The sequence below is a fragment of the Myiozetetes cayanensis genome, unplaced genomic scaffold, assembly GCF_022539395.1.
Source record: "Myiozetetes cayanensis isolate MyiCay16 unplaced genomic scaffold, myiCay2020 scf2-11, whole genome shotgun sequence".
Lineage (NCBI taxonomy): Eukaryota > Metazoa > Chordata > Aves > Passeriformes > Tyrannidae > Myiozetetes > Myiozetetes cayanensis.
The window spans coordinates 90,721,331-90,735,782 of NW_026087411.1; the positions used below are offsets into that span (position 1 = coordinate 90,721,331).

The 14,452-nt window shown below is 39.1% G+C and overlaps 1 protein-coding gene across 1 annotated transcript in view; it reads left to right on the forward strand.

Moving 5' to 3' along the window:
• Positions 1–3,559: 3,559 nt before the first annotated feature.
• Positions 3,560–14,452, forward strand: part of HMGCLL1 (3-hydroxymethyl-3-methylglutaryl-CoA lyase like 1) — a 71,679-nt gene continuing 60,786 nt past the window's right edge. Inside the window, exon 1 of the mRNA XM_050314655.1 lies at positions 3,560–3,761. Within this exon, the coding sequence (XP_050170612.1) occupies positions 3,657–3,761 (105 nt within the window). The 5' untranslated portion in view covers positions 3,560–3,656. The remainder of the gene's footprint in view (positions 3,762–14,452) is intronic.

Consider the following 14,452-nt stretch of genomic DNA (forward strand, 5'->3'; position numbering starts at 1 on the left):
AACCATAGAATAGGATTCAACATCTGGCAAGATGTAACTTGGACTTTCTTCTTGATTGTGTCTGTTTCAAATGCCAGGTGTCTATCACCTGGGATATAGTCTTACTTTGGCAAAGTAAATCTATTACTAACTCTCTGAAGAATGCCGTCTCTGAATGATGCCACAGCTAATGGAACACTGATTTACTGCCACAACTGTAAAGGATATTTTTTAACATTGTGTTACACTTCCCATCAATTTAGATCAACCAGACCTACCATATGTGAGAAGTTATCTGCATTTTTCTCCAATAAAACTAAAATGATGAAAGCTTTGCTTTCCCTGAGGTATGATCCAGTATTGGTAGCCCATTGTTTTTTCTTTAGCCCTCATCTTCTTTGTCAGGGCTGGAGCATATTATTCCTTCAATGCTTGCCAGAATTCTATGGCTTATTTGTTGTTTGAGACTCACCATATGTGTCTTTGATCCCTGCCTAGTAGGCACCTTGGCTACTTGCCAGTTTGGCACTTATGATTATCAGCAGTATGAATAGCTCCCTTGCTTCTGATTCTGTCCTTCTTGCTGTCATCAAATCACTTTTTAAACAACTTTCTTATTTTCTTTTAGATGCTTATAAATGATCAACCCATTTTTACCATGCCTTTCTTGGCCAAGGTTTTGTGTCACACTGCAGGAAATCCAACAGCTTTATGTTTCCACTCCTAATGATCTGACTGCCAACTACCGGTGTAACTGCATGGGAACAATAAGGAGTACAGAAACATCTCTCGTGGTAGTATTTGAAGTTATTCTGTATATTACACAAATTTGCCTGTTTTTTCCATCTGGTTGGCTTGGTGGCGTGACTTTTATGAGAGATTATTTATTTTAGTGAAAAGCATTCCCTTTAATAAACGTTTTAAAACCTTTGACCAGAACACAGTGTGAGCCAACGACAATGATAAATTCAGAGAAGTACCAGAATGATAAATAGTTTTAAGAGACAGATGGAAAGCCAAAAGCCAAAATGTGCAATTTCTACTCACTATCCTGATATAGCACTAAACACATCTGAGTTCTTCCATGTGTTCTAGTAAACTGAAGTTGTTCCAAAATGCCATTGTTGGACAAAAGATATGCAGAATCAAAATAAGGAACAGCACAGGGCATGTTCAGACTACGAGAGGCCCATGTGCTGCTACAGAAAGATCTGCCAAAGTGTCCATTATTCTTTACGTTTCTTTACCCTTCAATTAATAAATATACTGGTATTATCACTGAAGGTAGACAAAGTTAAACATCATATTGTATTGTATTTGCCTTCCTTTTAACTCACAAAGTGGGGTGGAGTAAAGTTTGTAGCCCCTGCAATCAAAGAACAGTATCAGGATGACAGTGTGTGGAACACCCAATCTTCTCCGAGATCCTTTCACACCCTACTGACCTATGTGACTTGTGTTTAACAGTAACAATTCATTTTAGCTCTAAAGTTTTTAACACACAGGGTTTTTTTCAAGAGATAAATCATCACAACTCTTCTTCTCCTGAGAAACATGCCAGTTTCAGATGAATGTGTTTTATTTATACATCTCTTCGTTTTGAAACAACTCCTTGCATGGATTTAGAAGGACTAGTTGAAAAATTCAGTGCCAAATTGGCAAGGGTGAAGAACAAATGCTGATTGCAGGGAGAATGAGAGGTCCAACAGAAAAGAAAACAGTGAGAAACTGTTGCATGAGAACTCAGCTTATTTGGAATTACTTTAGAACATACCTCTGCTATATTTTCATTCTCTGCCCAACACTTCCATGATTTCAGATAAAGACGCTCCTTTTCAGCGTATTTGTTGGCACTCTGAGTCTTAAAGTGGATTTGGGTCAGAAAATATTCACAGTGGGTGTAAGTGGGAAGAGCCTACTGAAGCTTTTAGCCCTACAAAAATGCCATTCAATCTGCCAGTATATTTTGTTATTATGTTCATAGAAACAGTGACAGACACAGAAGAAATAATATTAGAAGGGATTTAACAGGGAGAAGATAGCAGTTTGATGTCTAAGCTACCTGCAGAGGGTTACAATGCAGCTAATTTCAGAGATATTTGTAAGAAACACGATTAAAGGCCATATGAAATTTGACTTTGGTACTTGAGTAACTTGTGAACAGGTCAGGTACGTAGGCAGGCAAAGTAACACTTCATTCATATTCTCTAACTTCCTCGCAATTGCAGTTTTTATCCTTTTTCCAACTCGCTATGAAATGTACAGAAAAGTGAAAAAGAAAAATGATTTTTCAAAATCTCAATAAAGTTGTTTTTCCTTCATGCATACCACATTATTGATAAACTGTCTCTCCCTGGGAAACAAAAGAGAAAGGCTTGAATTTCTGGCAAGCTTTTCTACATTTTATCCCTAACTTTATGGGTAACAAGACCAAAGTAAGTACCCAGAGTCAGCATTTAATGGAAACTTAGTGGATTTTTGAACTGCAAAAATATAAGAATGTTGAATCCACAAACATTTTACTGGAAGAAGGAAGAAAAGATATTAACTGCATCATATTGCAGCCAGTAGAAAACCCCTCTGGCACAGATTTGAAATTGCAGAGATGTCCACCGGCAATATTTTAAATTGAATTTTTATATTATATTTGAAATATTTTATTTCTGAAGAGCCATCATTATCCTCGAAAAACAAAAACTTCCCAGCCAATCAATCAGCATTCAGTTTTGGTTTACAGTGGCCATGGAAACATTGTTTTTGGATGCACAGAACAGCAAGCATGAAATGCAAAACAGCAAAAGAAAAATAAGCAGCTTTGGGAGCATCACACCTATCTGTGAACGACTGAAACAGAGACTTGGCAGTAAACCTAATCATCTTTTGCAGAAAATTACTGAGAGAAAGGTTAGTCAATTTAAGAAAAAAATCCCTGATACCCCAGAAAAGAAATGATCCAGAAACAATTTCCAACGCACTCGGTATTCCGCTTGAGGGGAGTTTGGAAAGTTGGCTGACACACTGAATGCTGAAGGAGCTGACAAAATATAACCTGCTGCTGCAGAGAGAGTTGTTGAAACCTGAACAGTATTCTATTTGCTATGCTGTTGAGTTTCTGCTATCCAAGTGGAAAGGAGAAATGCAAGTGTGCGCTTAGAGCCTCGTGTCAGGCGGACGGCCGAGCGAGCAGGGCCGAGTTCGGCCCCGGCATGGGGAAAAGGGCACGCGGGCTTGGTGTGTAAGCAGCCCTGACCCTTCTCCTTCCTGCTCTCTTTCCCCCCTTCTGCCCACAGCCCTGCCAGCTGAATCTGGGCCCCGTGTCCCGCGGCCGTGTCAGGGCACAGCGGGGCAGGACGGCCGCCTGTCCAAGCGCTCGTGCCCGCGGGGTCCCGAGCCGTGTCTCCCCTCGAGGGTTTTTCCCGCGCGCCCGCCCCGCCATTGCAGGCTGCTGCGGCGCCGGCGAGCCAGCCCCGACCGCGGGCACCCAGCGCCGGGCGCTCGGGGAGGCGAGGACGGGCGGGCGCCGCCGTGAGGGGCCGAGGCGGCGGAGGCGGCGGCCGCCGCAGCCGCGCGGGAGGGGACGCGGCGGCGCCCGCGCTCCGCCAATCGCGGCGCCGCTCGCGCGCGGGCCGGGAGGCTGCGCCGGCCCTGCGGCTGCGGCGGGCGCGCTCGCGCTCGCCATGGGAACGGTGCCGTCGGCGCTGAAGCACTGCCTGAGCCACCAGCACCTCCTCAGGGAGCCGCTCTGGATCGGGGAGCCGCCCGCGGCCGCGCACGCCGCGCAGGTACCGCCGGGCGCGGGCCAGGGGACGGGGTGCCGGCTCTTGCGGGGCGCGGCCGCCGCCAGGGGGAGGACGGGCCGCGCCGGGCGCCGCCGCCCCTCGCCGCCCCCTCGCCGCCCCCTCGCCGCCTCGCCGCCCCCTCGCCGCCCCCTCGCCGCCCCTCGCCGCCCCCTCGCCGCCCCCTCGCCGCCCCCTCGCCGCCCCCTCGCCGCCCCCTCGCCGCCCCCTCGCCGCCCCCTCGCCCCACGGGCTCATCCCCCCGCCCTTTGCTATCTGGTGACTTCTGTCTGTTTCTGGCCCTCGCCCCACTCCGGCGTGCCCGGAGGAGCGCCGGAACTATCTCGGTGTCTCCCTTTCCCCCAGGCTGTGCCCGGTCCGTGTTTCAGCATACGGCCGGTGTTTCACCATCTTCCAGGCAGTGCGAACTCAGGTGGTCATCGCTGTTGGCGCTGGGGCAGCAGTGAGGCAGCGGTAAAGAAACCTTCCCAGCAGCGTCCTCGCCACCTGTGAACATCCACTGTGGGAAAACCATAAAATGGCAGGGTGACACACATTTTGGCGACGCCGTGGCATTGCCCTTCTCCCCGCAGCTTTTGTTTTTCAAGCGAGTGTGGCGGGCCCATCTCCTGGCGGGTGAAGAGTCACTGTGGCTGTAGGGGTGCGATGGCAGAGCCAAGAGCATCTCTGCAGCAGCTGCAACCTCTGCCTCGCCTGGGGTGCTCGGGGCACCGGTGGGGTTGTGTTGGAGGGGCGAGTGGAGGGTTACTCGCCATCCTGTCAGCCGTGAACGGGTGTGGAAAGGGGCTGGAGGTGGTGGGGAGTGGGAGAGGAAGGTAGGTGAGGAAGCACGTGGGCAGGTGGCCAGATCAACAGCATAGGCCATGACTGTCCTAATCACGGCTTTGTAAAGAAAGAAAGAAAGGAAGGGGAAAGCTATCAGCATATCTCTGAACTGTCATTCGTTACAACTCCCGTAATTGGTGCTTCAAACATTAAAAAGCATAAACCAAACCTAGAACAAAATTGGTTTAAAAATTACGTCTTAAAAAAAAGAAAGAGCTGCTTTTTTGTTGCACCTTTCTTCTGTTTTCGGATATACTGGGGGTACATCTTCCATTTTCACCGTCATCTGGAAGTGAAATTTAATTATTAGATGTGTCTTCAGAGGTGGGGAGGTGATAAAAAATGTCCGAGTGCTGTGAAAGCTGGCAACAGTCATTTTGCTTCAGATGATATGAGCCTCATTGCTCAAAAGCTATATATATATGGAATACCAAAAGCAACACTGTTGTGAGTATAGAGCTTTGTATAGGTAAGTGCCATACAGCTGTCATATTTCTTGGAGAATGGTATCCATCCAGCATTAAATTTTTGGGGAAAATCAACCATATTTTTTTTCCACATAAAAGTGGAAAAGTGTTTTGTTATGGTAAAAAGAAATAGAATTAAAGGACTTGTATGTATTAAGGCATGAAGAAAAGCACTATAATTCTGTTCATGTGCCCTTACTGCATTTTGGTGCATCATTTCTTTAAAAAAGTTTTAAAAAACATTCCTTCACAAATGCCTCGATATGGCACTTAATTGTGTCAGTCTCTGCCCTCATCAGACAAAGCATTTGAATGGTTCAGGGCTTTTGCAACAGAGAGCATTTGCAGTCAAAGATAAGCAATAACATCTTCCCAGAAAATAGTAGATTTAAAAAAAAAAAAAAGTTTTCTTCATAGTAATCGATGCCTGTAATTTTTGTTTCATGTTTGCAGTCCTTTTCTTTTGTTTTCATCCCTGTTTTTCTTCCTCCAAGGATACAGAAAGATGTCTTCATCAGCAAACATGAGAATTAGGTGTTTATCATCCCTGTGCACGTTGATGTGAGTGTAACCTGCACAGTGCACTGAGCCCATTGACACTAATTAAATCCAGAGTGAGTCACTGTTAATGTTTTAACATTTGCTTCTGCATTACCCCACTGTGACTTACTTTACACGAATCTGTTCAAATTTCCATTTTTCTCACATGGATTCTTAAACAACCCACAAAGGTTTTTGTTTTGTGGGAGTGCATTTCATACCAATCCTGTTCAAAAAAAAATGTTCCTTGTTATGAGATCTAGAAACCATACTAGCTCAAGTGGTGGTTGTAAAATAGGGAAGAGGGTTGAGGTGCAAGAACAGTTTCCCAGAAATCATTTAATGCTTCCATGGGTGATGAAAATAAGAAGCTTGTTTAAATGTTGTAATATTTTCAGGAGTTTCTCGGGATTTTCCTTTAAACACAAAGTAAAATGTAGGTGTTGCTACCAGGGCTCTTGTAAAAATAAAATAATTCAATTTTGTCTAAAAAAAAATCCCAAATACATAAGAATTTGGTTATATACTGTGGTGATTAAGTTGTAAAGGTCAAGGTTTAACCATTTGGAACTGTACTGGAGGTGAAATAATAGATCCTAGAGTGAGTAGTGAGATGTCTTAGTCTTTATTTTCCCTTGTTTGTTCTGTTTCATTTAGCCAACCATTTTTGTAGCATTTTTAGGACCATACTTGATGTTAAAACCTAAGGTTGCTTGAGTAGCAAAGTTATTGAAAAGGAGAGGTGAAAAGGAAAAGGTACTTGGGCTAATGGCTAGATAGACAGTAAATAAAATTTTCTACTACCTGTTAATAGTATCTATTTCAGTCTTATTTAGACTAGCCTGTATTGCAGAAAAAAGTTATTGAACCCCTGACTAGTCCATGAGATACCACATTTGCTTCAGAAATACTGTCTTATGCTTAATGAAAGGAATATAGTTCAGCTTCATTTTGTCAGGATTGCTTCAGCTTTTATTAATAGGTGTGATTAACTTAATATTAAATGTCTATTTTTACTTAAAAAGAGTTATGACTAATGAGAATTTGTTAAAGACATAGATTTATGTCAGAACTGTAAAATGTGCTACAATCTACCTAGAGAGGAGGGGGGAGTAGATGTTGCACAATTATGGAGATTTCTGCAGTAGTCAGGGTTGTTACTGATGATGACTCATAGGATTTGACTGGAGTTTGTAATGTACTTTGTGTTCTGTTTTCTAAAAAGCTCAGGCTGAGCAACAGGGAAGGTGTTTATCTGCTGCTGATGGTTGTCCTTCGGCTTAGCAGGAATTTTCTGGCTGGGGAAGAGGTGATCTGGGAACAACTGACATTGGTCTCATCCTACAGGCTTATTGTTATATTTTCATGTTGGTTAAAATGGAATTTTGATGTATTAGGAATATTCAAAGGACACAGCAGGGAAGAGCTGGATGGCTAGAGAAGTGATGTAAAAAACTGGGATGAAATTCAAGGATATTGAATGATTAGGTGCTTTGAGACCAATAACCCAAACTAGAAACTTTGATTTTATCAGTAAGAAGAGATTGAAGAAGAACCTTGGAACATTCACAAATCATAGGATGACTGTGAGCTGCCAATACAGCTGTTAAAAAAAATCAAGTTAGGTCTGCAGATATATTAGATCAAGTATTTCCAGTCAAACAGGGAACTGTTGGTGCCGTTGCAAAAAACTGAAGATGTTCAGCTTTGGTTAGTCACGTTCAAGAAATTGAGTTCTAGCTGGGACCAGTGAGGTCCTGCTCCACTGGCATGGTCGTGAAAAAGGAGGTGAAGTGTAAAATGACTAGGGTTTGTTTAATATCTAATGTTAAGACCTTGAGGGTATGCAAGCAGGCTGGAAGAGGAATTAACTGCTTAAAATGAAGATGTTGCCACAAACAAAGAAATGCTTATACTTCATCTATGTATTAAATTTAAAGTAGAAATTTGAAAGCTAATTGTCCATTGGTGGCATTCTTTAGGAGCTTTCTAATCATATAATGAGGATGAAAAACTTGTATTATTTAGATTTATTGTAAGGATTATATGATGTAGTTTCCGTAGTAGTAAAAATTATTTGATTCTTAAGAGCTTCTAAAGATTATACAATAAAGAATAGAGGACTAGATATGTAAATGATTTAAAATAGAGACAATTCTAAGTCCAGTTTTTTAATTACATTGCATGGCTTACAATACTTTGGAGAAAATAGATTAATTAAGGTCAGAGAGTCAACTTCAGTGTGAATATTCATCTTCTACCACTTTAAATTGGGGAATCCTACTCTACAAGAAAGTAGTGGCTAAACATAACTAAGTAATCAGCATATTTCTCTTAGACTCTTGTGTTTTACAATCTACTAGGTAGGTGTACTAAGAGGTATAGTATGTTAAGAGTATGTTAGAAGTTATATGGTTTGGTTGGGACTACCTACACCTGCCACAAACAAAGCAAAAATAAGTAAAAAATAAAGCTCTAGTGTCTTGCTCTCCTGAATGTGACTGTGACTCTAGGAGGTGTAATCTGTCCAAATAATGCTAGTGTGTGCAGTGTTATTTTGTAGGATATCTGTCACAGATTTAGACTGTCATATAGGATGCAGTACCCAGTTATTAACAATTGTTCAGGATATTACCATTGAAAAGCACTGTGTACATTATTGTCAGTTTTATAACTGGGGAGAAACACAAATGCTAGGTACTAAATATATAAAATAATGAACAAAAGCTTGAGTCCTCTAACTTAGACAGCTAACTTCTGTTTCAGTGCCTAGATTGCCATGATTTATTTGCTATAGGCCTGAATACGCAGATTGAAAACATACAGCCTAAGATTCCCTCCTCTCCTCACTGCATGGCACTCCTGGATCAAGAGATGCACACAAGTGTCTTACTTTTACGGTTTTAATTTGCTGCTTTAGATTTTTCAGTAGACTGTCATGTTTTAAACATATGTTAGAAACCTCTCAAATTAATTTTTAAGTAATCAAGAATAACAACAAGCCCCACAGTCTATATGAGAATTTCATATATTTGTCTTAACCAGTTGTATTTTGATGATTGATTCTTGATTCAAATGACATAATAAAAAATGAGTCCTGTAGTACTGTGCTACCTAAGAGGAGATGGTAGGCCTGTTGTATTTGTGTCTTTTAGCTACACCTCAAAGCAACTGACTTGGGACATACTGTATTTCATGTTTTGTTTTGGTGGGTTTTTTTGTTTGTGGTGTGTTTTTTTTTGTTTGTTTGGTTTTTTTTTTTGTTTGTTTTTTTTTTGGTGGTTTTTTTTTTTTATTTCCATGTAATTATATATTCCAGGAATAAATGAACGTTTGCAGACTGTCCTGAATAAGTGTTTAGGCTATTTTCATTTCTAAATTTAATTTATGTAGTTAAAAAGTACTATAAAAATTGCTTTCTACAATATTATAAATTTATTATTTTATTATGGCAATTACAATATGCAAGAAACACATCATTATTTATGTCTTTTTCTTTTTGATCTGTTTGATTGTGTATAAGTAGAGAGAATAAAGAAGGTAGGTATCCTGGACATTATATTCCAAAAGTTTTGTTTCTTGACTTTTTAAAAGGATGACATTATTTAAAGATAATTAATGAAATCCTTATAGAGAAAGTGTGTTAATTTCATGGGGCAAAGATCTTTTTTTTTCCTCTTTCCTTTACCTACTTACCTACCTTATCTCTTTCTGTGTTTTCATCCTGAACTTCCAAAGTGTTTAAATTTTGCATTGTCTTTTGTGTAAACAAAGACTAAATAACTGATCACTAAATTCCTGATTATTAGCCTTTCATATTCTTCTACTTGCAGATTACCTGCCAATACAGAATTCAGTGGATGGATCTTTATCTTAGTGAATACATCACAAGAATGTCCCAAGAATGGGACTTTTGTTTTGTTTTTTTGCAGATTCCCAAGGAACATTTATTTCATAAGATGTAAAGCATACAAAAGTATTATAAAAATAAAATAAATAGAAGAATAAAGTAGAAAAGATTGCTATAATTTAGAACTAAATTATAAACTATTAAGTTTGTATCAGCATGCTGTATCTTTTCGTGTTGAATTTAGAGATGATGAATGTCATATGATACATGCTGACACGGAATGTAGTAAATAAAACACACCCCCACGGAATTTAACTGGAGTAGAAAGAGTTCAGTGCTGAGCTCTTTCCAAAATTTTCTTTGAAGTCAAGAGGATTTTCCCCTTTAGAAGATCTAATCAGTAGACTCATGCCAGCTTTTTTCAGTGAGGTATTTTATATGCTGCAGGATAAGAGCTCAAGAACATTGACAAGTCCAAAGAGGCTGAGTAGTTGGTTTGTTAGAGGTGCCAAACAGGATGTTAGAAGTTAAGAGGCTGATAATAAAGTGTAAGTTTGACCTAAATGGAGTTGCTGACTTTTACTTCTTTTGTGCCATTGGACTGTCAAGAGTCGAAAGAGAACAGGAGCATTTTAGCTGATAGAGATTTATGCTATACTGGGATTATTAAGTGAGTTTAAAACTTTATAACAAAGCTGGAAATGTTGTAAAGGATTTTACAGATCTTGCTCTACAAATTTGGGAATTAAAAAAATGCGCAGGAAATTTATACTCAGACCCAACATCTGTTTTTGGTAAGATCTCAATTTGACTTTTCCCACCTCCTTCTCCTTCAAAGTCTACATGTGGGCACAGTGATATTCATTTCCTCACATGCCAGCTCATTTTGGACACACCATGTGTCAAATCATCATTTCAAAATTCGTATATCTTGAGATCATTCTTCATTTTCTCATGGCTTTGGCTGACAGTGAAGATAATTGAATTTCCTAATATCAAGTAGATTCCAATTTAATGCCTACCAAAATAAATGGGAATATAATCTTTGTCTCAGGTTTTAATAAGGATTTTATTTACAATTTGTAGATCTTCTGTTTTCTAGTTTCAGTAAGGAAATCTCGCAAGTGCCTTATAGGACTACTGTGAGACTTACCAGTTGGTCAGACATAGAAGTTTTCATAAAGAAAAACATTTACTGTTCCTAATTAATCAAATTGTGTGCCTTTGAACTGTTTGATGTGGTGACTAATAAATAGTAGTAATATTGTCTCTATAGAGGCTTGGATCACACTTTACTGTTTTTTTTCACTTAAGTGGAATGCTGGGTCAGGTGTGGAAGAAGTTATGTTTAAAGAAACTGAGGGGAACTTCAGAAAAGTAGTTATTTAGTATTTCAGGCTGTATTGAGTTCTCCTGTATTGTTTAGCCTTCTCATTCATTTAGCGAAGGTGAAATACTTGATGTAGCATTCTTCTTTTCCCCTAGATGTATATTTAAAAAGATAGATGAAGTATGAGAGGTAAATATGTATTAAAGGTGGTGTGTGGTTTTGTGAACTTGCTGGGGAAAGTGTATCACCTTATAAAGTGTGCCAGTGCACATGATAATGTGGACTTTGACATACAGTGAAATGAAGTACTATGCAGTCAGTAAGGCTCATCATTTAACTGAACCTCGGAAAAAGCTAGACTAGAAAAATATTAAGAATAGGAATAAAAATCTGTCAGGCAAAAATTTGTGGGAAAGGTTCTCCCTAGCTATCTAATCCATCCATCTTCTGTCACATAGGAAAACTCATCAGGATGTTGAAACTCTGAGAAAAGTTATTTTATTGGTTGATCTGAAATTCTTGAGATAAGAGCATGATCAAAATCAGACTTTCGTACTGTTCTAAATACCCGTAAAGTTAATTCAGCATTTTTGTTCTTCAGCACAAGGGAAGTATTTTATTATTGCTGTGTGTTAATGTACACTTGTGTAGCCCTTTTAGGGCAGAAATGTCAAAATGGTGTGCATACTTCAAAACTAAGCAGTGCAGTGGAGATGAAAGTTTTTTTCTATTTTGTAACGTGTTGACAGCGACATAACTTGCAGTGAATAATAAAAACTTCGTTAAATAAGAGATTACAAGTCAGATACAGATTTTGTTATTCAAAGAAACCAGAAAACTGATAAATGCATGACTTACATTTTAGAAAAGTGCTTCCAGGGACAGTTTTAGGCTTGCCTTTCAAACTTAAGGTATTAGAGTTGGAAGTAATCAGCTCATGGCTTTTCAGACTTTTCCTTGGTTAGGCATAATAATCGATGGTGAGGATTTTGATCATCATTTGAGACAAAATTCAAATGTTGCAAAGGATGAAAAAGGTGCTGCAGGTCATAAGAAGGAAATTATTCTTACTGTCAGAATGTTGTTGTAGTTGATGCTATTTTTAGATAATTCCCTTGTTAAATGGAGATTTATTTTATGGTTTGGTGTAAATGAATGAAAGTTACGCCAATTGTTATATTACATTGTATTTATTTGGATTAAATATTCTTATGAGATTCACTCTCAGCAGTTCTTGTGACAAAAAACCAGATTTATTACATGCAAAAGCTGCTAAAAGGTGCACTGGTAAAAAAACTGTGCTGGGTAGACATTTCTTCTTTGTTCGAGTGGTTTTTTTTGTCCACAGATGTTAGCTGTTTTGTATGGAAATAAAGGTGTTAGTTTATGAGTTTCTTGGAAAAAGAAGTTTAAAGACTTTGAATGCATAGGATGTGTGTACTGAAGCGCCAGAGGACATTGGTGGAATGTTAGGTGAAACCCATAGGGAAATAATTCAACAGCAGCATCTGGAAAGGAACTGTATGTGGCTTTAGGGCTTACTTTTAATGCAAGTAGTTAAGATGAGATTAAATATAGGTGTTAGTATGTGAGAAATGGGGGAACAAGGTAAATGGCGAAGGTATATCATGTGGAACACTGGGATTAGGAAAAAGATTTAACAGAATCCACAGCTGATCACAGCTGAATTTTTAAAACCCTGGAAACATAGTCTGAATTGAACTATATATTGGCTTCATATAAAATAAAACAGCTTCCATGAAGATTTTACTGGGGAAAGAGAAGACAGAGTAGAGGCAAGTTCATTGGCCTTGCTGTGTCTCACTTTTGCCTGAATGGGATGAGGAAGATGGAGAATTAAGCTACTAAGCCAACTGGCTGTTGACCATGCTGAGAGGAATCAAGTGGTGATTGAGAATTTTCTCTTGTCTCCTTGCCATTTTTTGATATTTATGACTTGAATTCATTTCCCAAACACTGTCCTCTGGTACCATGAGTTGCCCTAAGGTAACTGAGATGGCTTATAGGATTGGTAGGTATCAAGTAGGATTTATGGGGGACTTGTGCCCTCTGGCGCAATAGCTGGACGCCAGGTTGGGTGAATCTGGGATGTACTGGGTGCCTGTAATTAGCCATCTGACCTGTGCCCTTACTGTTTGGCTGAGTTGTTTGATATGCTTTTGGCCATTGCTTACAGTGCTGAGAAGTGGTTTGATTCAGCTGGCCAAGCTTCATTGCTGATGCCTTAAGATGCCCTGTAATACCCTACTTTACCTCCAACTGCCAAAAAGGCACAAATCCTGTGTCCCGTGTGCTGTGTTTAGGGAACCTTAAGACATTTTCTGTGAATATATAAATCAACTGTACTGGGATACCTAGGACACCTGTAGAGATAAACATGTAGATACCTAAGTGCAGGTGCTTTGAAGTCCAGTTGAGTCGTATCATTAAGAACATTTCAGGACATTTTGAGCTTATTGAGTGGTATGGCTGCATTGCCATTTAGTCCATAAGTAGTAGTATATATCATCACAGTTTGGAACACTCCTTCAATCAAGATTACGTGTCACAGTAAAACAAAAGTACAGCTAAAGGTAGTACTGTTAGATTTTTTTATTACTTATTTTGTGCTTAGTTCACACTGGTCTTATTACCAATTTTACAACAACACACATTTGTTTCTCCTCTGTTGTGCACTTTAACCAGAATATGGAGGCTTGAAATAAATCTTCATAAATGTGCAAAGGTTAGAAGTGAAAGGAATAAAAAAATCACAAAATCTCATGATTCGATTTGCCATGACAACCCTTAATCTTCTCAAACAGTCCAAAGTGATATGTTCTCAATTTGGTTTTGTCTTTGTCATAGTTCCTCCAGTACCAGTTCATTTTCTTCTACTTGTTCCACTCCACTATTTTCATGTTTGCATGATCAGAAAATGTTAAAATCTTATTACTGCTTAATATCATAAATTGGAAATTTACCAGTTCAGCAGAAGCTGTGACATATCATTATTATATGAATACTTTTTAATAAGCTTATAGAAAGTGATCATTTATTCTAAATGTTTATTTTAAAAGTAAGGTCATACCTATTTTTTTAAATTTCATATAAGCAAAATTTGCAATGCCTTTAATTATTTTCAGTTAAAGGGGTATAAAATTATAGTCTTTAAATATACTTATATTTGACGAATTTCATTGTGAAAATGGAACATTTTTATAACATCAAGAATGGTATAGTGTTCAAGATATAATTTCCTTACTATTATCGGGAAGTTATTATGGTAACACTTTTCAGGTGTTATTTTTCTGAAGGACGTTATAAATTTTAAATTCTCCTGAAGGATGAGTTGCCAACAGTGGTGGAATAAATAACCATTAAACCTCTGTCATTTTTATCAGTGTCTTTTGGAAAGAGAGCTATGGAAAACATAGTGGTGGGCCACCTGTACTTGAATTAATGACTTACTTGATCTTTTAGGCCCTGCCTTTGTACACAGAAGGTGATTTTGATTACAATAATAATTGAGAATTTTGATTTACTTCCAGCTTTTTATTTGAATTGTTAAAGATCTATGAATAACTCACTTTTATTGACAATGAGGCAATTAAAGCGACTTACCTGATAGGGTGGATGGGCTGGATTGTCAGTGTATATTCAT